Source organism: Meles meles, chromosome 4 (genome assembly GCF_922984935.1).
Source record: "Meles meles chromosome 4, mMelMel3.1 paternal haplotype, whole genome shotgun sequence".
NCBI classification, from domain to species: Eukaryota; Metazoa; Chordata; class Mammalia; order Carnivora; family Mustelidae; genus Meles; species Meles meles.
The window spans coordinates 63081697-63104366 of NC_060069.1; the positions used below are offsets into that span (position 1 = coordinate 63081697).

The 22670-nt window shown below is 35.4% G+C and overlaps 1 protein-coding gene across 3 annotated transcripts in view; it reads right to left on the reverse strand.

Moving 5' to 3' along the window:
• The window catches only part of NAALADL2 (N-acetylated alpha-linked acidic dipeptidase like 2), a 1427879-nt gene that overhangs the window by 338070 nt on the left and 1067139 nt on the right, over positions 1–22670 (reverse strand). For all 3 annotated transcript variants that reach the window (XM_046003219.1, XM_046003220.1, XM_046003218.1), the window contains 2 exons: positions 21874–22017; positions 1642–1734 (listed from right to left, as the gene is read on the reverse strand). In XM_046003219.1, the coding sequence (XP_045859175.1) occupies positions 1642–1734; positions 21874–22017 (237 nt within the window). The remainder of the gene's footprint in view (positions 1–1641; positions 1735–21873; positions 22018–22670) is intronic.

Sequence of the window (22670 nt, forward strand, 5' to 3'; positions counted from 1 at the left end):
ATACCTGTGAGCTCTGAGACACTCTGACACCCCTGATCTTTCTGTGACCCTGCAGGACCTGGGGCCATGCTGACCCCGTGTGGGCTTCACCCTGGTTTAGCCTCTGGAGCAATGTCCCTCAGTGAAACGGACTTTTAAAAAAGTCCTGATTTTGTGCTCCGTTGCTCACCGCTTGCCGGGAGCCAGCCCCTCCCCACATGGTCTATCTTCTCGTCATTTTGGATTCACTTCTCCGCCAGTCCTACCTTTCAGAAAGTGGTGGATTTTCTGTTTCTAGAATGGCTGTTCTTCTTCTCTTCGATCTCCCGTTGGATTTGTTGGTGTTTGCAATGTTTAGATAAACTATTGAGCTGATCTCCTGCTACCTGATGTAGTCTCAGACTGCTACTTCTCCGCCATCTTGACCGCTATTCTTCTTTTCTCATTCTAAATAGTTACTTTGGTAGCTAACTTTTTTATTATAGTCTTCTCAAGGAGAAACCCCCAAACCTGGAACTCACGTTGCTCAAACTCAAGTTCTTAGCAGCAGCAGTATTCTGCCCTCCATTGGAAGGTTCACCAGTCCTCTCTGTGGATGGAGAAATGGGACTCCGAGATCTGGAAAAGCCCCAGCTTCTTGAACTTTCGAAAGCGCTACAGGCGTCCTCTAAGGGATTTGGGCATCCTTCTAGGCTAGGGTTCAAGAGCACACAAAGCAAAGCCCCGGCCTGCCCCTGCCGTGGGACACATCCAATGTTTTCAGAGGCCAGAAGGGTAGGGGAAACTTAAAAATCGCTTCGCTTTTTTCAATGTGCAGTAGCTTCCCATCGGGCCGAAATGGAATTTGCTGGTTGACTTCATTGGCCTTCTCAGTCCACAAAGCTTTTTTAGATGCTGTCTCCAGAGCACGGATGCAGGCATGAGCAGCCGGGAGGGAGTGCAACGGCTGTCCATAGAGTCTATTCTGCTGCCCTTTGGCCCATGGCGGGGGAAGGGGGTGAGGGGTATGAGTCTCTTAATTAATATAGCTAGTTTTACTTTTTTAGCCTGATGATATTATCTGAAGATGCTACGAACATCTAGAGCAAGGAGTAAAATTATTTAAAATTTATCCAGGGGATCCTTTTCATTAGCATCTTCAAAACCTAAAGCCATGCAGACCTTAAGCAGAACTGTCAATGGACATAGGGTCAGAGGAAGAACATGGATTAGCACTGAAAGATTAGATTTTGGAGATAAAAACTTTTATTTTTTTAAAGACACCATTAAAACTAAAATATTTTCTTTCTTAAAAGGTCCTTTCTTGATAAAAGTAAAAAATCCAAGGGTTATGTTACAGTGAAGAATAAACAAACAAGCAAAAACACTGATTTTTGTAGCTTTTCTTCATGAGGTACATGCCGATTTATCAAATCTAAACTGTTTTCTCATTTCATTTTGTTTTGTTTTCCCTTTACTCTCTACTTTGATTTATTTTTGAAGAAAGTAAGAAAGAGAATAAAGACTTACCTCTTGGTTTCATACTAACTCACTCTAAGAGTGGAGTGAACTAGTTACATCTAAAGTAGGAAATGCATTTAATTATGCTCTTACATTGTTATAGAGCATTTTCTTGTGGGTTTAATAGATTATAAATACATACAGAATCTCAGCACTACTTACCTGGAGATGTCAAGCCCTTTAAATATCCAACAACATTAGTCACTGTTTTGAATTTTGTAACTGTCTGAACTTGCATGTTGACAATTCTTTCATCTGAAAAAAAAAATAATAATAAGATTTCCCCCCTATATTCTTTTTCTCTTAAAAATTTCAATTTATCTAATATCATTAACAAAAGAATTCCAAACAGTTGAATTTTTCTGGAAAATCAAAGTTACAACTTTTCACAAGTATCTATTCAATACTTTGTGTCAACTCTATTTTAGGTACTTGTGATACAATGATGAGTAAGTTACCATTTCTAGCCTCACAGAACTAAGAGTTATAAAGAAGCAGCCTAAACTTCACAGCCCAGAGCTACAGTGAAGTTCAATATGAGAGCACCCAGAAGATCTCAGGGAGATGTGGACAACTCATATTTTAAAAAATACATTATCAGATAAAATTATTTCCAAATAAATTTAAGTACTTTTCTAGCTTCAGAAAAAAGAACATGTGGAAGCTAACTTAACATTTCCTGTATGACTCATTATTATGTTACTACATTAAAAACTGTAAAGCATTACAGAAATTAAAAGAATAAATATTTCTAAAGTTATATGTATTTCCAAATATTGCAGTGTTCATTTTTCACCTGTGTTGGTTGCTTTCTCACTTCTATTCTAAATCTCCTCCTAATTGCTCTGCCTCTTTGAGTTCTTGTATTCATTCCTGATACTCAAAAATTTCAACAACATATAAGGCAAAGACACCAATCCGGAGATGATTCAGTCTAGTCCTGAAGCCATCTTCGAAGGCCTTTAGGGGTGACATGGATTAATTCTGTATTTGATGGATCCTGGGAAGTCTACGGGTAGGAGGTTTCTAGAAGCAGTTCAAGGGCAGCCAGGAGGTTCTATTTGGGGGTGGGGTGGGGGTGGCAATTAGAAAGCAGCTAATGCAAAGTAGCTCAGCTACACTCACAGACCTTCAAGTGTCACTTCTTTCCACTAGATGAAAATTGTTACAATAAATAAGTTTCCTCTTTCCTTGAATGTACCCTTTCTAACAATTTAAATGGGAAATCATTATCCTGAATTTGTTAAAATTAAAACTAAAACAGGATTAAGGATGCCATGAGAGAATGCCTGAGCAACTCATATATGAGAAATGGAAATCTGCTTAGAGCCTGAGTACTGTGGTTTTAATTTAAGCGTCATGCATTTTTGTTTGGTTTGATGAATATACTTGGTTTTTCACAGCAGTTTCAGATTTGCAGAAAAATTGACTGGGAAGTACAAAGCTCCCAAATATCCAATCTCTGTCCCCTGCTCCTATTAACATCTTTGATTAGGGTGATCTATTCATTATCATTGGTAAGACAGTATTAATACATAATTATTGACTGAAGTCCATAGTTTGCATTAGGCTTCACCGTTTGTGTTATACATAATATGGATATTGACAAATGCATAAGGACATGTGTCCAACATTACTGTATCATACAGAATAGTTTCATTCCCCTAAAAATCTCCTGTGCTTTACCTTTTCATCCTTCCCCTACCCTCTCCTTATTGAACCCCTTGCAACCAAGGTCTTAAATTTCTCCATAGTTTTCCTTTTTCCAGAACATCATATAGTTGGATTCATATGTTTGGTTTTTTGTTTTGTTTAGTTTTGTTTTTAGGCTTATTTATTTATTATAGATAGAAAAATAGCAAGGGTGGGACAAAGGGAGAGGGAGGAGAGAATCTCAAGCAGACTCCCCTCTGAGCATGGAGCCCTACACTGCTGGCTTTCACCACCCTGAGATCTTGACCTGAGTCAAAAATCAAGAGTTAGCTGCTTAACTGACAGAGCCACCCAGGTGCCCCTCATATGTTTGTCTTTAATGTTTAATTCCATGTTCTATATTTGTTCCAAATAGTCCAGATAGTGAGCTTTAAATAAGAGACACATTACTTTATGGTTTTAAAAAATATTTCCAGACTATCTTTCAGTTAGATGTGGATGAAAAAATATTTTCTGATTTTGTAAGATTCTTTATTCCCCCCTAATTCAGAAGTGAGAAAACCTTACAAGATATATACACTACTGCTTGGAATATTACTTTGCATTAATACAGTGTCTTACGACTTATAACAATAGACATTTATCTCACTGACTCTTGAAATAAGCCAAGTGCAAGTTTTTATTATCTTTATTGAATAAAACACATGGGGCAGAACTGAGACTCAAACCCGGGTCTTCATATATATAACATTTCTAGCTAAACAATAAAGTCTCACTCTAAACATCCATTTCTCTCATTATAAGATATTCTTCATATATATAAAAGAATAAATAATGCAACATACTATGATGATCCACATCTAGTTTTAAGATATTATTTTACTATAGTTCCTTAGTTCTTTTCCTTTTTCAGTTACAAATATGATTTTGCAGATTTGGTTATTACCCTAAGGTTAATGTTAATCATTTCAGGTTTTGTTACATAGATTTAGATAATATTGAGAGATTGATAAGTAGATATGGGTAGACAAGGGCATTGGCACATAAATAGAAATCAATGTACCCTACTATTTTATAGGCTTTGACACTTGATAGAAATTATTTTATCTCCTTTTTTTTTCACTTAGCATTATGTTTTTCATAACTTTCCATGAAGGTAAATAGATATGAGTCATTCATTTAAACTGCTAAGTATATTTGGTAATAGGATTAATCCCAGTTTATGTTCTAGTGTTACTGAACTCTAATGAGGTTATATCTAAATTTTCAATATTATATTGTGGCAAAAAAGTTTTTCTTTACATTTCTTTTGCATACATGCCATTTTATTCTTCAGTTAGATAACCAGAAGTTGTGGATTATAATATATGTGTATCTTCAACTATAATAGGTCCAGAGAAGTTGCTCCTCAGAATTATTAATTTTGACAATCTGACAGGTATAAAAATCTTATTACTGCTTTAATTTACATTTCCCTCATTACTAGTAAGGTTCAGAAATTTTTTATTTTTATTTTTAAATATTTTATTTATTTTTCTTATTTTTGAGACAGAGAGAATGAGAGAGAGGAAGCAGAGTGGCAGGCAGAGGGATAGGGAGAAGTAGGCTCCCTGCTTAGCATGGAGCCCAATGTAGGACTTGATCCCAGGACCCAGTTGAGCCACCCAGGTGCCCCAACAATTTTTTATATGTATATTCATAATCCAATTTTTTAATTTATATTCCTTGACCATTTTTCTTTGTGTTGTTTATCATTTTGGGTATTTTTGTGTTTTTTTTTTAATTTAGAATATTATTCTCTTATTAGTTATATGTAGTACAACACTTTTCAGTTTGTGATTTATATTTTCTAGATATTTATTATATTTTAAGTATTAATATAGTCAAATTCAATAATTTATTATTTTCCTTGAGTACTTGTGGGGTTTTTAACTTTTTTAAAATTTTTTGTTTAAGAAAATGTTTTTCATATATATTAAAACTGAATTTTCAAATTCAAGTTTTTAATCCAGTCAGAATACACTGTAAAGTAGATATTCAATATTACCTCTGTGTTATGGATAGTCACTTGTTCACATATTCTTTATTAAAGACATTTGAGAATTGCATTAGGGCTGAATTAAATTAATGAACTCATTTGAGGAAACTATATTGTGTCTTTAAACATAAAGACATAAACATTGTATGCCTCACTATTTCAGTTGCTTTTTAGGTCTTTTAATGAAGTTTTATATTTTGTTCCAGAAAAATTTTGAACAACTATTATTAAATTTATTTTTATGATTTTCCTGCTATGATAACAACATATAATATTTTTAACTTTCTCTATTGTGTATAAGCATGGTATTTAATTTCTTACCTTGGTCGTACAATGTGCCTTCCTGTTAATCTCTTATACACTGTACTAGTTGATCTACAGAGTTTTATTTTTGTTGGTTTCAATTTAGACAATTACCAAAAGAAGAGTTTTGTTTATTCTTTTCATATTTTACAACTTTCAACTATTGTTCTTATCATCTTGTGTAGGATTGCCAGGGCAGTATGGAATAAAGGCAATGAGAGCCTTATTCCCTGATCCTTACTTTGTATTCTTCACTTTAGAAAGAATGTTCCTCAGATTTTATTTAAAAAACAAACAAACAAACAAATGATGTTTGTTATAGTTTCCTTGAAAATTCCCTTTCAAATTAAGGAAGAACACTTTTGTTCTTACTTTGTAAACACATTTTATCATAAACAGATGTTGAATCCTCTTTGAGATAATTGCAAGGCTTCTCACTTGACCGTGTTAAAAAATGCATATACCCCTGGAAAAAGCTTGACTTAGTCATAATATGTATTTTTGTAACTGGGTATACTAGTATTTTTTTTAGGATATTTGCATAAATAACAGATTGGCTGACAATTCTACTTATCATTTATCCGTGTCTGATTTTGGTATCTGGATTACGCAACCTTCCAAATGTTTAGGGATATTTTGCTTCTTTTCCTGGATTTTTGAAGAGTTTATATGTAGCATAGGGATTATCTATTTTACAAAGGAGTGTTAGGATATATACCTAAACTATTTGGTCCTCATATTTATGTGTGGGGTGAGGAAAGAGGGTACATTATCACTTAATGTATATTTACATTTCATTTCATTAATATTTTCAAATAAATATTAATGGTTATACATTCAAATTTTTAACATCTTTATTTCTTCTAAATTTACTGCCTTTAGTTGTTCATTCTATTCTTGTGTTTACCAAAGAAAGAGAAGAAAAAAAATAGTCACTGCCATATATCTGGGTTGTTTTTCTTTGTTTGTTTGTTTGTTGTGGGGTTTTTTTGGTCTTTTCTAATATTAACTCACTCATCTTTTTTTTCTTTTTTTCCTCTATCAGTTTTGCTTGAAGTAGCTAATTTATTAGTATTTTCAAATGGGATTTCTAGATCTTCATTATATATTTTTTCCACTTCAATATTAAGTTCTATGCTTACCATTACCTTTGCTCAATTTTACCCAGATACTTAAGGCTACAGACTTTTTTATATAGATGTAGTATATTAATTTTGACATACATTCTTATTATCTTACATTCTAAACTTCAGAATTTTTGCTATCATTCTTTCTTTTTTAAACACTATTCTTAGTTTGCAAGTTATTTTTTTAAAGATTCATTTATCTTTTTGAGAGAGAGAAAGAGAAAAAGAGAGAGAGCAGAGGGAAGAGGGAGAGGAAGAGACACGTTCAAGCAGACTCCCCAGGGATCTGAGGCAGGGGCTCAATTTCAGGAGCCTGAGATAATGAACCAAAACCAAGAGGCAGTCACTGGAGTGACTGAGCCACCCACCCAGGCACCACCCTCCCTCAACATTCTTCCTATAATATATACAATACATTAGATCAAATAATTTTTTAAGTATTCAAATACAAGGTGTGTGTTACTATTGGTATCTAACTTAATTATGGACTGAAAGCAAGGTCTGTAAGATATTGGTTCTTTGATATTACGTGAGATTTGTTTTGTAATCCTGTAGGTTATTATATCTGATAGAGAATGTATACTTTAATAAAATGTTTCAAACAAAAATATGTACTCCCTATTATATGAGCGCAGCACCTCATATATATGTCCCGTCGATCAAGCTAGAAAAGCGTATGGTTATAACTTCATTAATTATTCTGTATATTTTCTCTATTATCAAGACAAGTTGACTTATCAAGACAAAAGTTTCCCATATGATTTGTCTTTATCAGTTGTCCTAGTAATGCTATCAAATTTTCCTTTGCATGTTTTTAGACTAGTTTCATGCATTCAACTTGGGAATTGCTATATCTTTCTAATTTCTATATAGAATATGTAGAACAATTATTCTTTACATCTTCTCTGTGCTGAGTTTTTTCCTAAACTCTTCCTCCCCACCTCTTCTCTGATATTAATAAGATTATTCCATCATTCTTTTGCTTAGTGTTTCTCCAATATATATGTTCCCAGCATTGCATTTACTTTTGCCAGGCATCCTGGGGCATCTCTGGCTTGGGGACAATTTTTTATGTAAATTTCTTGGCTTGCAGTTTCTGTACTACAATAGTAGTGGAAATTCTGAGCTAGAGTTTTTGATTTCTAAATACAGATTTTTTTTTTTTTCATCCAGAGCTCAGATAAAAGAAAGCTTTCCTCCACCAGTGGATGAGTTTCTTTCTAGTCTTCCTACTACCCCCATGGTCCTGCTATTATATATGAATGCTAGTTACAACTCCCTGCTCCCTATAGGCATATAACTGTCTTCTTTCCTCATGTATTGCTATATTCCCACTCTAATTTACCAGAATACATAACTTCCCAACACCAGGAATCCACAGGGTAAACTCTTTTGCTTATTTCTCTGATTTTTTGTTCCATCTTCATTTTTGCTTTGGAATATTTGACTTTCTTTTTTAATAGCTGCTTTTTAAAATGCCTTTTGTTTTGCATTTCATAGCATCCTAACATTTGTATGGAAGCATTTCAAATATTTTTTCCTGTCCTCTTCCTATTAGAAGATATGCAGAGATCTGAAAAAGTAAAGACAATCTTTTGCTCAGAGAAGGATGCTATATTTACACTGGATCCTCCCAACTGACAGAAGGACCTGCTTATGTATCATTACGCAAGGACCAGGTGGACATAATATCTAATATAGCAAAAATAGCTTTTTCATCCATTTGTTTGCATCCCCACACATGATATTGATCCTAATATATAATTTTTTATGATATTCCATGCCCATTATCTGAAAACAAATATGCATAGTCTGTCTCCCTTCACGAGAAGCAGCACCACGATCACATTACATTTTTAACATGAATGTCAGCAAAACTTTGGATAAACTCTCATGACACAACTATTGGCTGTTGGCATTGCTAATTCAAACAACCCATTGTTAAGGCAATATTACTCTTCATAGCAATAACAATAGCAATTCTGTAGTCTGTAATTTATTCTACAAGAATAATTTAATTCTTCCCAGTATAATCTATAATAGCATTTACAAAAAACAGCCCAATATCCCAAACAGGGAAATGGCTTAGAAAATTGTGATAAAATGTGTGCATTAAACTGTAAAAGTAATATGTAGAGATGGATACTCTATACGTGAAAAAAATAGAATACCAAGAGATATAGATAATGACTGAACTTGGGTAAAAATGTGGGTTACAGACAAAATAGTAAAAAGGAGGGATAAATAAATGAAACAAAAACTGGGTTATGAAGGCTTCCCAGGGTCTGCTGTGGTGAAATACTGTTGTAAAAAAGCTTGAACAAACTTGAACCCTTGGTTATTTATTCTTCTCCTTCAGTTCCTGGAGCATTGGGAACTAAAACCCAAGGGGACTTCTCTCCCCATTGCTCCTTCTTTTAATACCAATCCCTGAAACCTGAGGTTGCCTGGGGAACTTTCAGAAAATGAGAGAGGTTGAGACTAGTGCAATAGTATCTGGGGACATGATTACTCCCATTATGAAAACCCAGAAAGATATAAATTGGGATCTGACTCGACTCTGCCCTCCTATAAACTATAAGAGGGTAGCTAATACTTCCAGAGCAACATAAATTCCCAGACTAAAACCCTAGATATCTGGTTGTGAGGGTCTACAACCACACAAAAGAAACACGATGAACATATATAATACCTAAAGTAAACATACTAAAACACACAACACATGAATTTAAAAATAAGCATTATAATTAAATACAAGAACAGAAGGGGATCCATTAGCAAAAAGAAACAACCAAAAAATATTTTAAAAAGAAAAAATAATAGGTAAGGAAAAAGAAGAATTAAAAGAAATATGATAATAGATAGGATGAGTAGAGATGGTAAGTAATAGATATGACAGACAATTGAAGTTAAGAGTTATACCAGATGAACATTTTTCTAGAAATCGCAGAAAAGTATAAAGAGAGAAAATAGGGAAGTACAATTAAAATTCATGGTGGATAGAAATAAGATTTCTAGAAATAATATCAGAAGAAGAAAAATAAAAGGAAGAGAGGAAATATTTAAAGAAATAATATTTTTCCAGAAAAAGGGAAAGTTACATCTATATATTTTATTTGACTTTTGTTTTGTTTTGTTTTTGTTTTTTTTAAGATTTTGTTTATTTAACACAGAGAGAGAGAAAGAGAGAGAGAGAGAGCACAAGCAGGGGAAGCAGCTGGCAGAGGGAGAGGCAGACCCCCACTGAGCAAGGAGCCCAATGCAGGAATTAAGGCAAACACTTAACTGACTGGGCCACTCAGGTGGCCCACATCTATATATTTTATAATGAAGTTTAAAAGCATGAAAGACATAGAGAAAAATTCTGAAAGTTCCCAGTGTGAAAAGCAGATCACTTACAAGACAAACAAACAAACAAAAAACAAAACAAAAAACCCAGAATCAGATTGATAACAAGTTTGTCAAAAACAACATGACACCAAAAAACGAAGGTAATTTTCAAAGAATAATGAGGATACGCCAATAGACAGAACCTAGGTTAAAGGTGATATTTTGGGCTGACCTGGAACAATTTGAGTATCTGAAGGGAAAAAAAAAAAGTAGTACTGAATTAAAACCCATTAAATAAATTAGGGCTATAAATCCTAATTATATATACTCAACTGATACTATATGTATAAATAAACACCCAAAGTGAAAAGAGAGCTCTTCTTTAGAGTAGCATATCAACTGATAGAAGCAGAAGGGATGATGAACTTGGAGTGTCACCACTGGCATCATCTTGGTAATAACTAATTGGACATAAAGCAAAAATAAACATTTAAAGTAGTGGGTGGACCTAAGAGGGGGTGTGAGAAGGATCTTTGCAATGATTTCAAATGATTATTAATTGTAAAAGAAAAAAAATTAAAAATAGTAACTTCAGGGGCGCCTGGGTGGCTCAGTGGGTTAAAGCCTCTGCCTTCAGGCTCAGGTCATGATCCCAGAGTCCTGGGATCGAGCCCCACATTGGGCTCTCTGCTCAGCAGGGAGCCTGCTTCCTCCTCTCTCTCTGCCTGCCTCTCTGCCTACTTGTGATTTCTGTCTTTCAAATAAATAAATAAATAAATAATATTTTTAAAAAATAAATAAATAAAATAAAAATAGTAACTTCAAGGAGAAGCCCTCACAGATTTTTGATTAATTTAATTGAATTATCAAAATTAGCATAACCAGTAATGGGACAAACTGATATGAGCAATGAGGAAAAAATAGTCTCACTTTATAATACTGCCACCAAAGATGCAGAGGCTGAAATTATTCATGGGAAAACATCAGCTTTAGCTCAGACTGGGGAACATTCTGCAGATAGCTGATATGTAAGCTTCAAAAATGATAAAGCAAAATGAAAATCAAGCAGAGACTGAGACGATTCCAGGCTTAAGGAAATAGGACACTTGATAATTCAGAACGCATGACCCTAGTTTAGATCCATTTGCTATTTAGGTCATTACTGAAACAACTGGCAAAATTTGAATGGGGCCTTTGGAGTGTACAGTAGGAGTGTATCAATGTTTCATTCCTGATTCTGATGGTTGTGCTGTCTGGATAGAGAAAATGTCACCGTTTGTGGGAGAATTCAGATGTGATGGTTCATCATGTCTGTAGCTTGCTCTCGGGTAGTTGAGAAAAAAAAAATTCTTTGTACTATTCTTGAAACTTTTCTATAAGTTTGCATTTATTTCAAAATTTTAAAAAATACACTTGAAATTAGAAAATCCTGGATAACATTTAGATGCTGTTTGTTCTTTAAAAAGTCAATGCATGTGTATGTGTGTATGTACTGCTACTTTAAGATAACATTTCCAGCTTACATTTGCCAAATGCTTTCTGTCTTTCATCCTTCAAAGTTTGATGGCAGCTTTAAATTTGATGTGTGAAGTTCAAAAGATTTCGAGATGACAAAAATGTGTTCCACTCAGACCATTTGTACTCAAATAGGGTGAGGAGTGTCAGAGCTGAAACATAAAAGTAGTTGCCTCCCTCTAGTCCTTAATTTCATCATATGCAAAGAAAAATACTATGGAAATTATTTTCCAGTGATAAGCCTATCTTGCATTTTTGTTGCGTTATGAAGACTCAACTAGTTCTCGTCTCTTTCATCATAACTAACAAGGCTTCATCTCCAACTGAACTGTGAGTAGGCATGATCCAATGGCTAGGAAAAACCCCAACCTTATTTAAAGAGATTTGAGAAATAAAAATTGCTGCTAACTCTGAGTCCTAATTCCAATAAACAGACTTTTGCTGGTTTCTTAAACACAGTTCTTCCTAGGATTCCTAATTTTAATTGAATATTTCATTCTTTATACCTGACTCTTTTTAGCTACTTGACTCTAGAAAAGAACTTCTAGGATTGGGGCTGTGATTGGTTTTCTTTATTTTTCCATTTCCCTGCACTCTAGGAACTAGTAAAGTCTAGAATCATACTTCTGATGATTGGGACTTTATAAACTGCTAGCATCTTTCCTAAATGTCAACCGCTTCCCTAAATGTCTGAGTATAAACTGCTTCTGGATTCTATGTCCTCACAGCCTGTATAGCTTTCTGAGTGCTCCTTTTTTCTACATGATATCTCTTTATTGCCAAACGTTTTTCTGAACCAATATTATTGATTGATTATATGATTGACATCATATGCTTTAGACCAAGGATCTTGTCCAAAATATTTATCAAAATATTTATGAACTGATCCAGCATATATGCTGACCAATCAGAATGCACTGGCAGCAAGACATTGGACTGCCCACATCAACAGATACAAACTCGTTTCATCAAAACTGCCCCAGATACTATGTTCTTCTAGCCACATTGTAACTTTCTCAGGAGCTCCACTGCAGTCTGTCCTGCAGGGAACATCACTTTACACAAGAGTTCTACATAGTAAGGGGTGCCTAGGTTGCTCAGTCGGTGAAGATTCTGAGTTTGACTGAGGTCATGATCTCAGGGTCCTGGAATTGAGCCCTGTGCCTGGCTCCACACTCAGCAGGGAGTCTGCTTCTCCCTTTCCCTCTCTTCCTGACCCTCTCTCTCAATTGTGCATATGCTCTCTCTCAAATAAATAACATACTTTTTATTAAAAAAAAACAAAACAAAGAGTTCTGCACAAGACATTTATACTAGTTCTAATCCTAAGACTTAGTTAGGTCCACTATGTCCCACCTCATCTATATTATATGTCTTACCATATCTTGGATAGTGACAATAACACCAGCTATCAAAAAAGAAAAGAAAAGAAAGAAAGAAACTCATTACAATAATGAGTTTTCTCATAGAAAACTTAAGAATTAATGTCAAATTTATTGAAAATAAAAAGGACAGAAGAACTAGTTAAATAAAATCACAAGGAAACACCCCACAAATCTAGAATGTAGGATATTCGGGATAATAAACTTGATCCTATAGATCTCAGTGTTAAGAGAAGAAAAAGAGGATTGTACTAGATTAGCAGAGAGGCAATTTGTAGGCCTGCCTGGGATCTTGGTTTGGATAAACCCACTGTAAGAAATTTGGATGACTGACAAAATATTTTATATATTAAATAAGGTAAAGTTTACTATCATGAAAAAGTGGAGATATTTAATTAGATAAATGCATTTCAAAATAATATATATAGTATGATCTCCTTTTGGTAAAAAAAAAAACAAGAAACAAAACCTCTAAATGTGTATATTAAAAATCTAGAAGGATTTATATTAAGCATTGATAGTGATAATTACTGGGTATTAGGAATGTGTTCTGGACTAAACCATTTGTCTTTGAAATCATATGTTGAAGCCCTAACCCTCCGTGTAGCTGTAATTGGAGATAGGGCCTTCAAGGAGAAGGGTTAAATGAGATCTTAAGAGTGGGAATTTAGTCTGATAGGACTGGCGTCTTTATAAAAAAGAGAAGGAAGCACCACAGATTTCTTACTCTCTTTATGTGTGCTCAGAGAGAAGTCCACATGAGGACACAGAGAAGGCAACCGTCTACAAGCCAGGAAGAGAGCACTTATCAGAAAGCGAATTTTGTTGGCACCATGAGCCTGGAGCTTCCCGTCTCCAGAACTGTGAGAAAAATAAATGTCTGTTGTTGAAGCCACCAGTGCTGTGGTATCTTGTTATGGAAGCTCAACGTGACTCATATAGAATGGGTTAACTTGTGTCCCTGTTTTTGTTCATAGCTCTCTTTTTTTTTTATCTCTCTTTTTTAACTCTTAGCAAACATTAACTGTTTTTGTAGTAATAGAAATTAAAGAGAAAAATAAAATCTCCAAATCTGTGTTAGTATATCAAATTTTTGTTCTAAAAAAAGTGAGACTAGCATAAAAATACTAAATGAAAGCTGTTTGCTTGGTCCTTTTCACCACATCCTTTCTTAGTTTAGTAGCTATCCCTCAGTCTACACAGACACAGGCACACACACACATACACACACCCCCAAGTGTGTATGATGCATTCTTAAGAACTTACATGCATTTTGGGAAAAATATTTAAAGTTTAATATTATTTTGAATTAGTAAAATTATGTAAATAGGAAGATGTTTGAAAAAATATGAACCCCAGAAAAAATGACTTTCGTCTTCTTTGTATCCCTTATAAGAGTGAAAGTTGATTAACAGATTTTCCACATTTTTCTACCAAACCATTCAACAAATCACAAACTATCAAATTTGTCAGCAGACTAATCACCTGCAACACTAACTGGACTGCATATTTCCCACATTGCCATCCAAGTCTATTGTCATCCTTCACTTAGCTCTGTGCCCCCAAAAGCTGGCCTCTATAGAGAACATCTACCTAGTTCCTCTGTTCTTGGCTTTAGGTTGGGTTTAGCCAGTAGAAGATATCAACAGTGATCAGTAGGTTGAGTAAGAGAAAGATTAGAGCCCTTGTGTTCCATCACCCTCCCTGGCTGGTCACTTGCTGGCAGTGTCTGCATTCCTTGATTGAAAGCCAAGACACCTGGCAGACTGACCTCTCCTACCTCTTAAGGACTTGCCAGTTTCTGTAACTACTCTCCTTTCTTGCACCTTTAGTTTATAGATAGTAACAATTGCTAGACTTAGAGTGGTTCACTTTTTCTTATCTTTTCTTTTTCTTTATTTTATTCTCTTTCCTTTCTTTTCTTTTAAGATTTATTTATTTTAGAGAGAGGGAAAAAGGGGGCTTGGGCAGGAGGAGAGGGAGATATAGAATCTCAGGCAGACTACCTATTGAGCATGGAGCTTGACAGGACTTGATGTCACAACCCATCATGACCTGAGCCAAAATCAAGAGTCGGTCACTTAGGGGACTGAATGACCCAGGTGCCCCTCACCATCACTTTTCCAATTTCCTTTACCTAATCAACACTTTTGCATAGGCCCTTAGCCAAACTCCCTTGAACTGCACATTTTTTAGTGTGGGTGTCATTGATTTCCTGATGGCAACCTGATTTATATGTTGACCAACTTAGGTGTATTTAGTGAGTCATCCGTATGTGTTGCCAGGAAATGAAGAGATGGTGAGGAGAAGAATTTCTTTTATAGTAATAGGACAGGACAGGATATTCAGACCAACTTTCCCACAGTAATTTACAATGCTGAATAAAGTACAAAATGCATCTTGTTAACAGCATCTAAGAACTAGAAGGTAAGGAATCACTAGGTCAAAATTTAAGTTGTGATGGGAACCCAGATAAGTAACACAATAAAGCTGCTTTCAACTTGAGGGAATTTACTGAACCCAGAGAATCTTTTAATGGCCTTATGAGATGCAAAGTTTAGAAGAAAAATCCCTGGGCCTGCCCAAGTTGGAGAGAAGGTAGTTCCAAAAAGAGATTCTTCCTCATAAAGTAGACTCCTAAATGACTGCACTCCCCACACCTACCCACGAGATAGTGAAGAAAGTTATCTGTCATGGAACAAAGCAGGAAAAAGATATTTTAAAAGCTCTAATTCTAGGGTAGCTCTAAAGGAATACAAAAAATATTTATAACTTCTAAAATTGTAAAGGAAAAAATATAATGACAAAATAATCTAAATCTAATGAGAGGAATAAAATAAAAGTAAAACATAATATGTGGTACAAGGAAGAAACTGAAATTCAGATAAAAATATGGAAGCATAAATAAATTAATAATCACTTTAAATGTAATAAACTGGAAGTTTCAGCTAAAAGATAATCAGATTGTATTTAAAATACAAAGTAGTAGTAGGGCACCTGGCTGGCTCAGCCAGTAAAGCATGTGACTCTTGATCTCAGGGTCATGAGTTAAGTAGAATTTACTTTAACAAAATACAAACTAGTTGCTAGTTAAGAAGAGATGCTAAAAGAGAAATATATAGAAATCTGGATAGTAAGAAAAAGAAAAAAAAAGCTACTGAGGCTAAATTAAAGTCAACCCAAATCAAATTTTAAAACACACATTAAAAATACAAAGAAGAAAAAGAAATTTAAAAAATATAAAGAAGATCACTTCATCTGATCAGTGTTTCAACCAGGAAGATGTATTGCATTTGAACTTACAAACACATGAGAAATGACCTTAAAATGTATGAATCAGGGGCGCCTGGGTGGCTCAGTGGGTTAAAGCCTCTGCCTTTCGCTCAGGTCATGATCCCAGGGTCCTGGGATCGAGCCCCACATTGGGCTCTCTGCTTGGCAGGGAGCCTGCTTCCTCCTCTCTCTCTCTGCTTGCCTCTCTCCCTACTTGTGATCTCTATCTGTCAAATAAATAAAATAAAATCTTTAAAAAAAAATGTATGAATCAAAAATCAACAGAACTACAAGATAAAATAGAGAAATCTATAGAAATAGAAGGCAATTTTAACATTAATAATAAGATATAGACAATTTGAATGACTTGAGTATGGTGCCTAGTGTGAGTGAGCATAAAACTGTATGCCTGACAAAAAAGTACACACTCGTTCCAAATACTCATAGAACACTAGGATATAAAGGAAACCTCGGAGAACAAGACCACAGTCTAATGAAAACTGAAGGAGCGCCTGTGGCTCGTCGGTTGATGTCTGCCTTCTCAGGTCATCACCTCAAGACCCTGGGATGGAGTCCTGTGTCAGGCTCGCTGCTCAACAGGGTGTCTGCTCCTCCCTCTCCCTCTGCTCTCTCTCTCTCACTGTCTCTCTCTCTAATAAATAAATAAAATCTTTTTTAAAAAAAGAAAAGAAAATTGAAGTTGCTTATACTCTAGTTCAGCAGAATATTATATTCTTCCAAGCAGCATACAAGTGCCTAAAGCAACGCTGAGAAAGTCAGGAAGTGCTACCTCCAACATGGGGAGCATGGCGTTGCGTGGAGCTTTAGAGGACAGAGGCTTTTCAACTTAGAGACACAAACTTGAAGACATGTTTGGATAATACTAAATATAATGACAGGAGGAAATATTGGATACATGAAGGAAATAGCAGGATGTACAACCAGAAATGCACTCCGCTATTAGCCCACGGCATAAAGAGGACCATCAAACTATAAGGGTAGGGTATGCTCTAATGGAGTTTATCACATACATCAGCTACAAAGTTTAGCTGAAGATTTTGTAATTTGAAAGAAGCGACAGGTACTTGAGAAATGATATGACAAGAATACAGGAAACTATAAAAATTGCTGAGAAACACTGGAAATCAGAAAATACTTGTTAAACTAATTCTGCTGAAGAGTGTACATCTCAGGTTGTCTTTAGGTCTTTTAACAAACAAACATAACTCTAGACTGAATCTAAGTTGAATCATTTCTGAAAATCAAAACTGTCAAGACAGAAAGCTGGAAACATGAGAAGTTCTGGGTGAATGACAGATCTGTGTCACCCTTGGTAAACCCAACCTGCACTCCCCAGGAAACAGAGAATTGACTGTACTTTCTGCGGACTTTGGACAATAGGTTTCCCACCTATGTTCACTCTGTTTAAGACCCTTGATGAGTAGTCCTTCAAAGTCATTTCTGAAGCTTTTTTTTCCTTTTGTCCAAGGACTTCAGACTGGGAGCTTATGAAGGCTGATCTTTAGTTCTACGGATTACTCTGTTATCAGCTTCCAGCTCAAACTCCTAGGTTCACTGTGCAACTCGCTGCTTGAAGAGCCATAAAACTGGGGTGTCACCATTGCACAGTTTAGTGACTCCCAACATTTGTCATGACAATGATTGCAAATGTATTCTAACTCACTGAATTTTTGGGGGAAAAAGTGGCCACTGTATCTAGATGCATACTACATAGAAGTTGTCTAGACAAATTAAAATTTTCACATGTTCTTCCAAATATTTTCCTCCACATTCATGGTTGGAAGTTATTAAAACCCACCCTATTAAAATTGCAAGTTTGCAATTTTCTTATATTTTCTTTTTAGGCCTTCTGAGGAATTATTTTTCCTAGAGCACAAAAAAGGCCATATCATATCATTTCCACTCTGTTATTTGCTTGATGTATCTACTGAGACACTTTTTAACCAGAAAAACGAAATGTACTCCTGGATCTTCTCACATGTAGCAATGTTAGGGCTACTCTGAACAGGTTGATTAGTTTTGTATGTAACAAAAAATAATGCTGAATTCAACTGTACTAATAACATTTCTTGTTAATGAATATTTCCTGAAAAGCTAAAATTTGTTATTTGCCAAGAGATTTTAGTTTAACCTCAATTTTTGGACAATATGTTTAATACATCTTTTCAAATCTCTACTCAAGAAATGATAATGAGTACTTTTAAGTAACTGTTAATAAATTAGAAATGTAAATCTTCAAAATACATATGAAATAATATACCTCACTATATTATTCTAATTAAAGTAAATTTCATCAAAGAATATATAAAATTCCAAACAGGGAAATTATATATATATGTATATATTAATATAATATATATGTATATATTAATTTACTTACGTAAAAACTTGTCATCACTGATGACATTTTTATGTAACAGAAATAGCCATTTTTCTATTCATCAAAAGTCATTTATTAAACATATTAAGATGTTTCTTTTAACTCAATTCATTTAAAATTTTTGCCTTAAGTTAATGGATTTTAAGCTTCCCCCTCACCTTTTTCCACTATATTCATAGTTTTTAACCACAAACTCAGACTGATAATCGAAAATTCAAATTCCCATGTTTTGGTTGATTCTCAAGGACAAAGACCAATAACATATTAGATCAACAGGTAAGGCCTACAAAAAGTAAGACAAGATCATGGAAAATAAAATACAGTCAATATGCAGTTATCTGATCAACCCATTTGTGTGTGTGTGTGTGTGTATTGCAAGACCTTTTTTCCTGCCTTTTTCTCTATCCCTCAAATCAGTCTTAGTCCTCTCAGGACTTTCCATATAAATACTCTGCTCTCCACTTCATTTTGTTGAACCTATTTCATGAATGTAGATATTAAATACTTTTGTTTAGTTTAAGTTTTATGATCTGTTTTAGTTAGGTAGCTTTTTGTTTGTTTGTTTGTTTGTTTGTTTGCAAAAAACTAAAAATCCAACATAGATTGACTGGAAGAAAAAGGGGGGGTGGGGTGGGCAGGGGATGTGTTGACTCATATACATGGCCAGTTCAGTAGGTTTGGCTTCAGACAAAGCTTTAGGGCTCAGATGATGTGGAGAAGATTTTCTATTCCCCCTCCCCCTATTATTCACTTGTACCTTCCTTGTGTTGGTCCATTTTCAGGAAGGCTATACTCTCAAGGTCCCAAAGAAGTTACCAAAAAGGCTAAAGGCGTTTTCTTTCAGCGATAGTGTTAAAGTGAGTCATTGCTCAAATAAATTCCAGAAATCAAGTCTTGGCACTGTTTGGCCAAGATCATCCTGTGATATGCCAATAGACTTGAGCTAATGAGGATCTATTTCTAGAGCTTGGGATGCGGCCAAACATATTCACACTACTGGGAAGTGTTGGCAACAATTCAAAGGGCGGGGGGCAAATGGATGTTAAAATTCCAGTATACTCTTGCCTGGATGATAAAGAATTTGGATTGGCTATATACAAAGGATTAAATGGGTATAATAAATAATTAGTTGATTTGTACACATATTTTTAATGTACTCCTGCCTAACTTCTCTGTGAAAATTTTCCTACACTGAGGCTCAAGAAAAAGAAAATTCCACAATAAGATATAACTATGTTTTAAATCATTTTTTATTCTGTAAACTATAAGCATTGTTCTTATTTGCTCCAAAATATAGCATTTCATTCTGTATCCTTTCCATGTCCCATCCTGATATATATCAGAATGAGCAAATAATGTATTTATATGTTTATGAGAAAATTTAAAAGTTAATTAATTTATCTTGGCTATCATAAGTATTATTATCCAAAACATTATGGGTAGAGGCTTGTTACCCTACATTTAAGAGTTGTTTAAATTTAACAACTCAGATTGCTCCATCACTATTTGGGAAATCTAAATGTAATACCCTGTACTTAAAAAGATGATGAAAAGAGTGCCTGTTAAACATGAAACACCCACATCTTCAAATTTTTCTAAAAACAATAATAGCTACTATATCCATGAGGAAAATTTGATATGGCATAATTTCTTACAAAAGCAGGCCTATCTTGTATTAAAAAAAAAAAGATTGTATTCATGTATTTGACAGAGAGAGATTACAAGTAGGCAGAGAGGCAGGCAAAGAGAGCAGAGCGCCCAATGTGGGGCTGGATCCCAGGGCCTTAAGATCATGACCTAAGCTGAAGGCAGAAGCTTAACCCACTGAGCTACCCAGGTGCCCCTCTTGTTGCTTTTTTAAAAATGGAGTTGTAAAACAGGTTTCAGTGCACATCTCATTTTTTCTTCTAAGCTTTATACATGTTGTAACTTACTGTAAAGATATAGCTATGGGGTGCCACTTTGCTTAGTTATGATATTATTATACAGATATTTAACATACCGTGGAGGAAACTGATAAAGTTCCTTGGTTAGAAAGACAATTGCTAATGTAACATTTTACAGTATGCAAAAGTACTGAGACATACATCATAACTTGATTCTCAGGTCAGCCTGAGATGCTAGGTTAGATAGCCTTCTGTAGGTCCAGAAATAGCAGCTGTATGACACTGCATGAGCAGTCATGGAGCCAGTACGTGGACTATCAGCTTACTGAGGGCAGGACAGTGGCTGGACCACATCAGTGGCTCTGAATATTTATTGAAGTAATCAGTTAATTAAATCTGGTCTCTTAGAAGTCCAGAGCTTTCCTTACAACTAAAGTATTATTAGAGCATTCTTCACATATTTTAATAGAGTCCACGATCAATTTGTAAGGCTCAAAATAAAAGACAATAAAACAAAACAAAACAAAAAGCTCCTCAAAGACTTCTTTCCAGCTTTGAGGACCAAGGCTTATCAGTGTTTTCCATATATCCTAGTAGCTCAATCAATAATCAGTTTAGGAGGCACTCAATTGATCGGGCTTTGAAAAGTATGCGCGCCTCCTAACAGAGTGCAATCCTGTATGTATTCAGGTTTGGGGTTTCTTTTTAGGTGTCTTCAAAACTTTTTTTTTTTTTTAATACTTTTGCTGTCAAGAGAAAAGCAGAAGAGATAAAACCTGGGTCGTTGAGCCTCCAGGTCTGGATGCAGAAACAGAGTCCTCGGTTGAATTTTACAACGACTAGATCCAAATTAAACAGTATGTAAAGAGAGTTTCTTCGTCAGGACTCTAATGCTGCGGCTGGAGGCAGACGCTCGCACCCCACCACAGGCAGCTTAACTACTTCAGTTTTATCCGGTGTGTTCCAACAAGGCCAGACAAACCGCTCCGTGGTGCAAGAGGCATCTCTCAGGCGATGATGCGTAAAGACACAGGGATTTTTTAGTCAATCGCAGGAATTAGGCTTTAATGCTTTCTACTAAAAGACTTCATACCCCAGATAGCTGACTGCTATCCACTGAATCTTGGCAGCCACGCAGACTGCTGAAGCTGAAACGAGGAAGCTCTGCTAAGCAGATTTTCGTGAATGTACAAAATGCTTTATTTGTAAAGCTGCTTTTCTTTGCTACAGTTTAAAATGCTTTCTGCTTCTCCCCCTTTTTAAAAAATCTCTCAGTTTGATCAACTTGCAGTCTTTATCAAAATTACTTTCCAAAAATGTCCCTTAAAGGGCCACAGATGAGAAATAAATGCTCACCTCATCAAAAAATAAATGTGTTTCTTTTTTTTTTAAGGAATAATTCTAAACATATCAATTTAAGAGATTAAAAATGATCGCGGTCCTTACAAAAACTATACAATACACAGAAAGACATGAAATACTTTACCATTATTTGGAAGTTCTAGAGGGCTACAGACACCGTTTTTGGTTTTGCTGTTTGGAGAAGAGATCAGTTTCTCAACAAGAGATGCCGAGATGGGCTGAACTAGCAGAGACGTGAGGTTTGATCGGTTTTGTCTAAAGCTTCCATCTGGATCAAAAAGAGAAGGGAACAGAATCCTTAGCCAACAGAAACTAAAAACACTTCGAGACATTTTTTGTAATGAGTATTTAAAATATGAACCATATGCTTATCTGAGTTCATTTGTTTATTCCTTAGTTATACTCTACTTATTAAAGATGATCTGAGATACTTCAGTCCAAATACTATTATGTATCCTAGAGAATGATAGCAGATCGCACACACGCGTCTCCCTCCATTCTCCCACAGGACTCCACTGGAATGACAACAAAGGAATAAAAAAGTGTAAATCCACAGGGGCTGACCAAGAGAAGGGACAATAGCAGTAAGACTCTAAAAGCCAGAAAGCAGATACCTAAGGGTCAACTGATGTAACAGACCCAAAGAGACCAAAACCTAAGCGAGCAGAGAGTAAGCTGAGAAGCAATGCAGATGCAGTTTGTACCATAGAACCCAGAAAGGCTTAGGAAATGGTCACGGCACCTACCTATTAAAATATGGGTAAAGTAGGGCACCTTGGTGGCTAAGTTGGTCACGTGCCTGCCTTCGACTCAGGTCATGATCCCAGGGACCTGGGATCAAGTCCCACACTGGGGTGAGGGGGTGGGGAGGGAATGTACCTGCTCAGCAGGGAGTCTGCTTCTCCCTGTATCTTTCCCTGC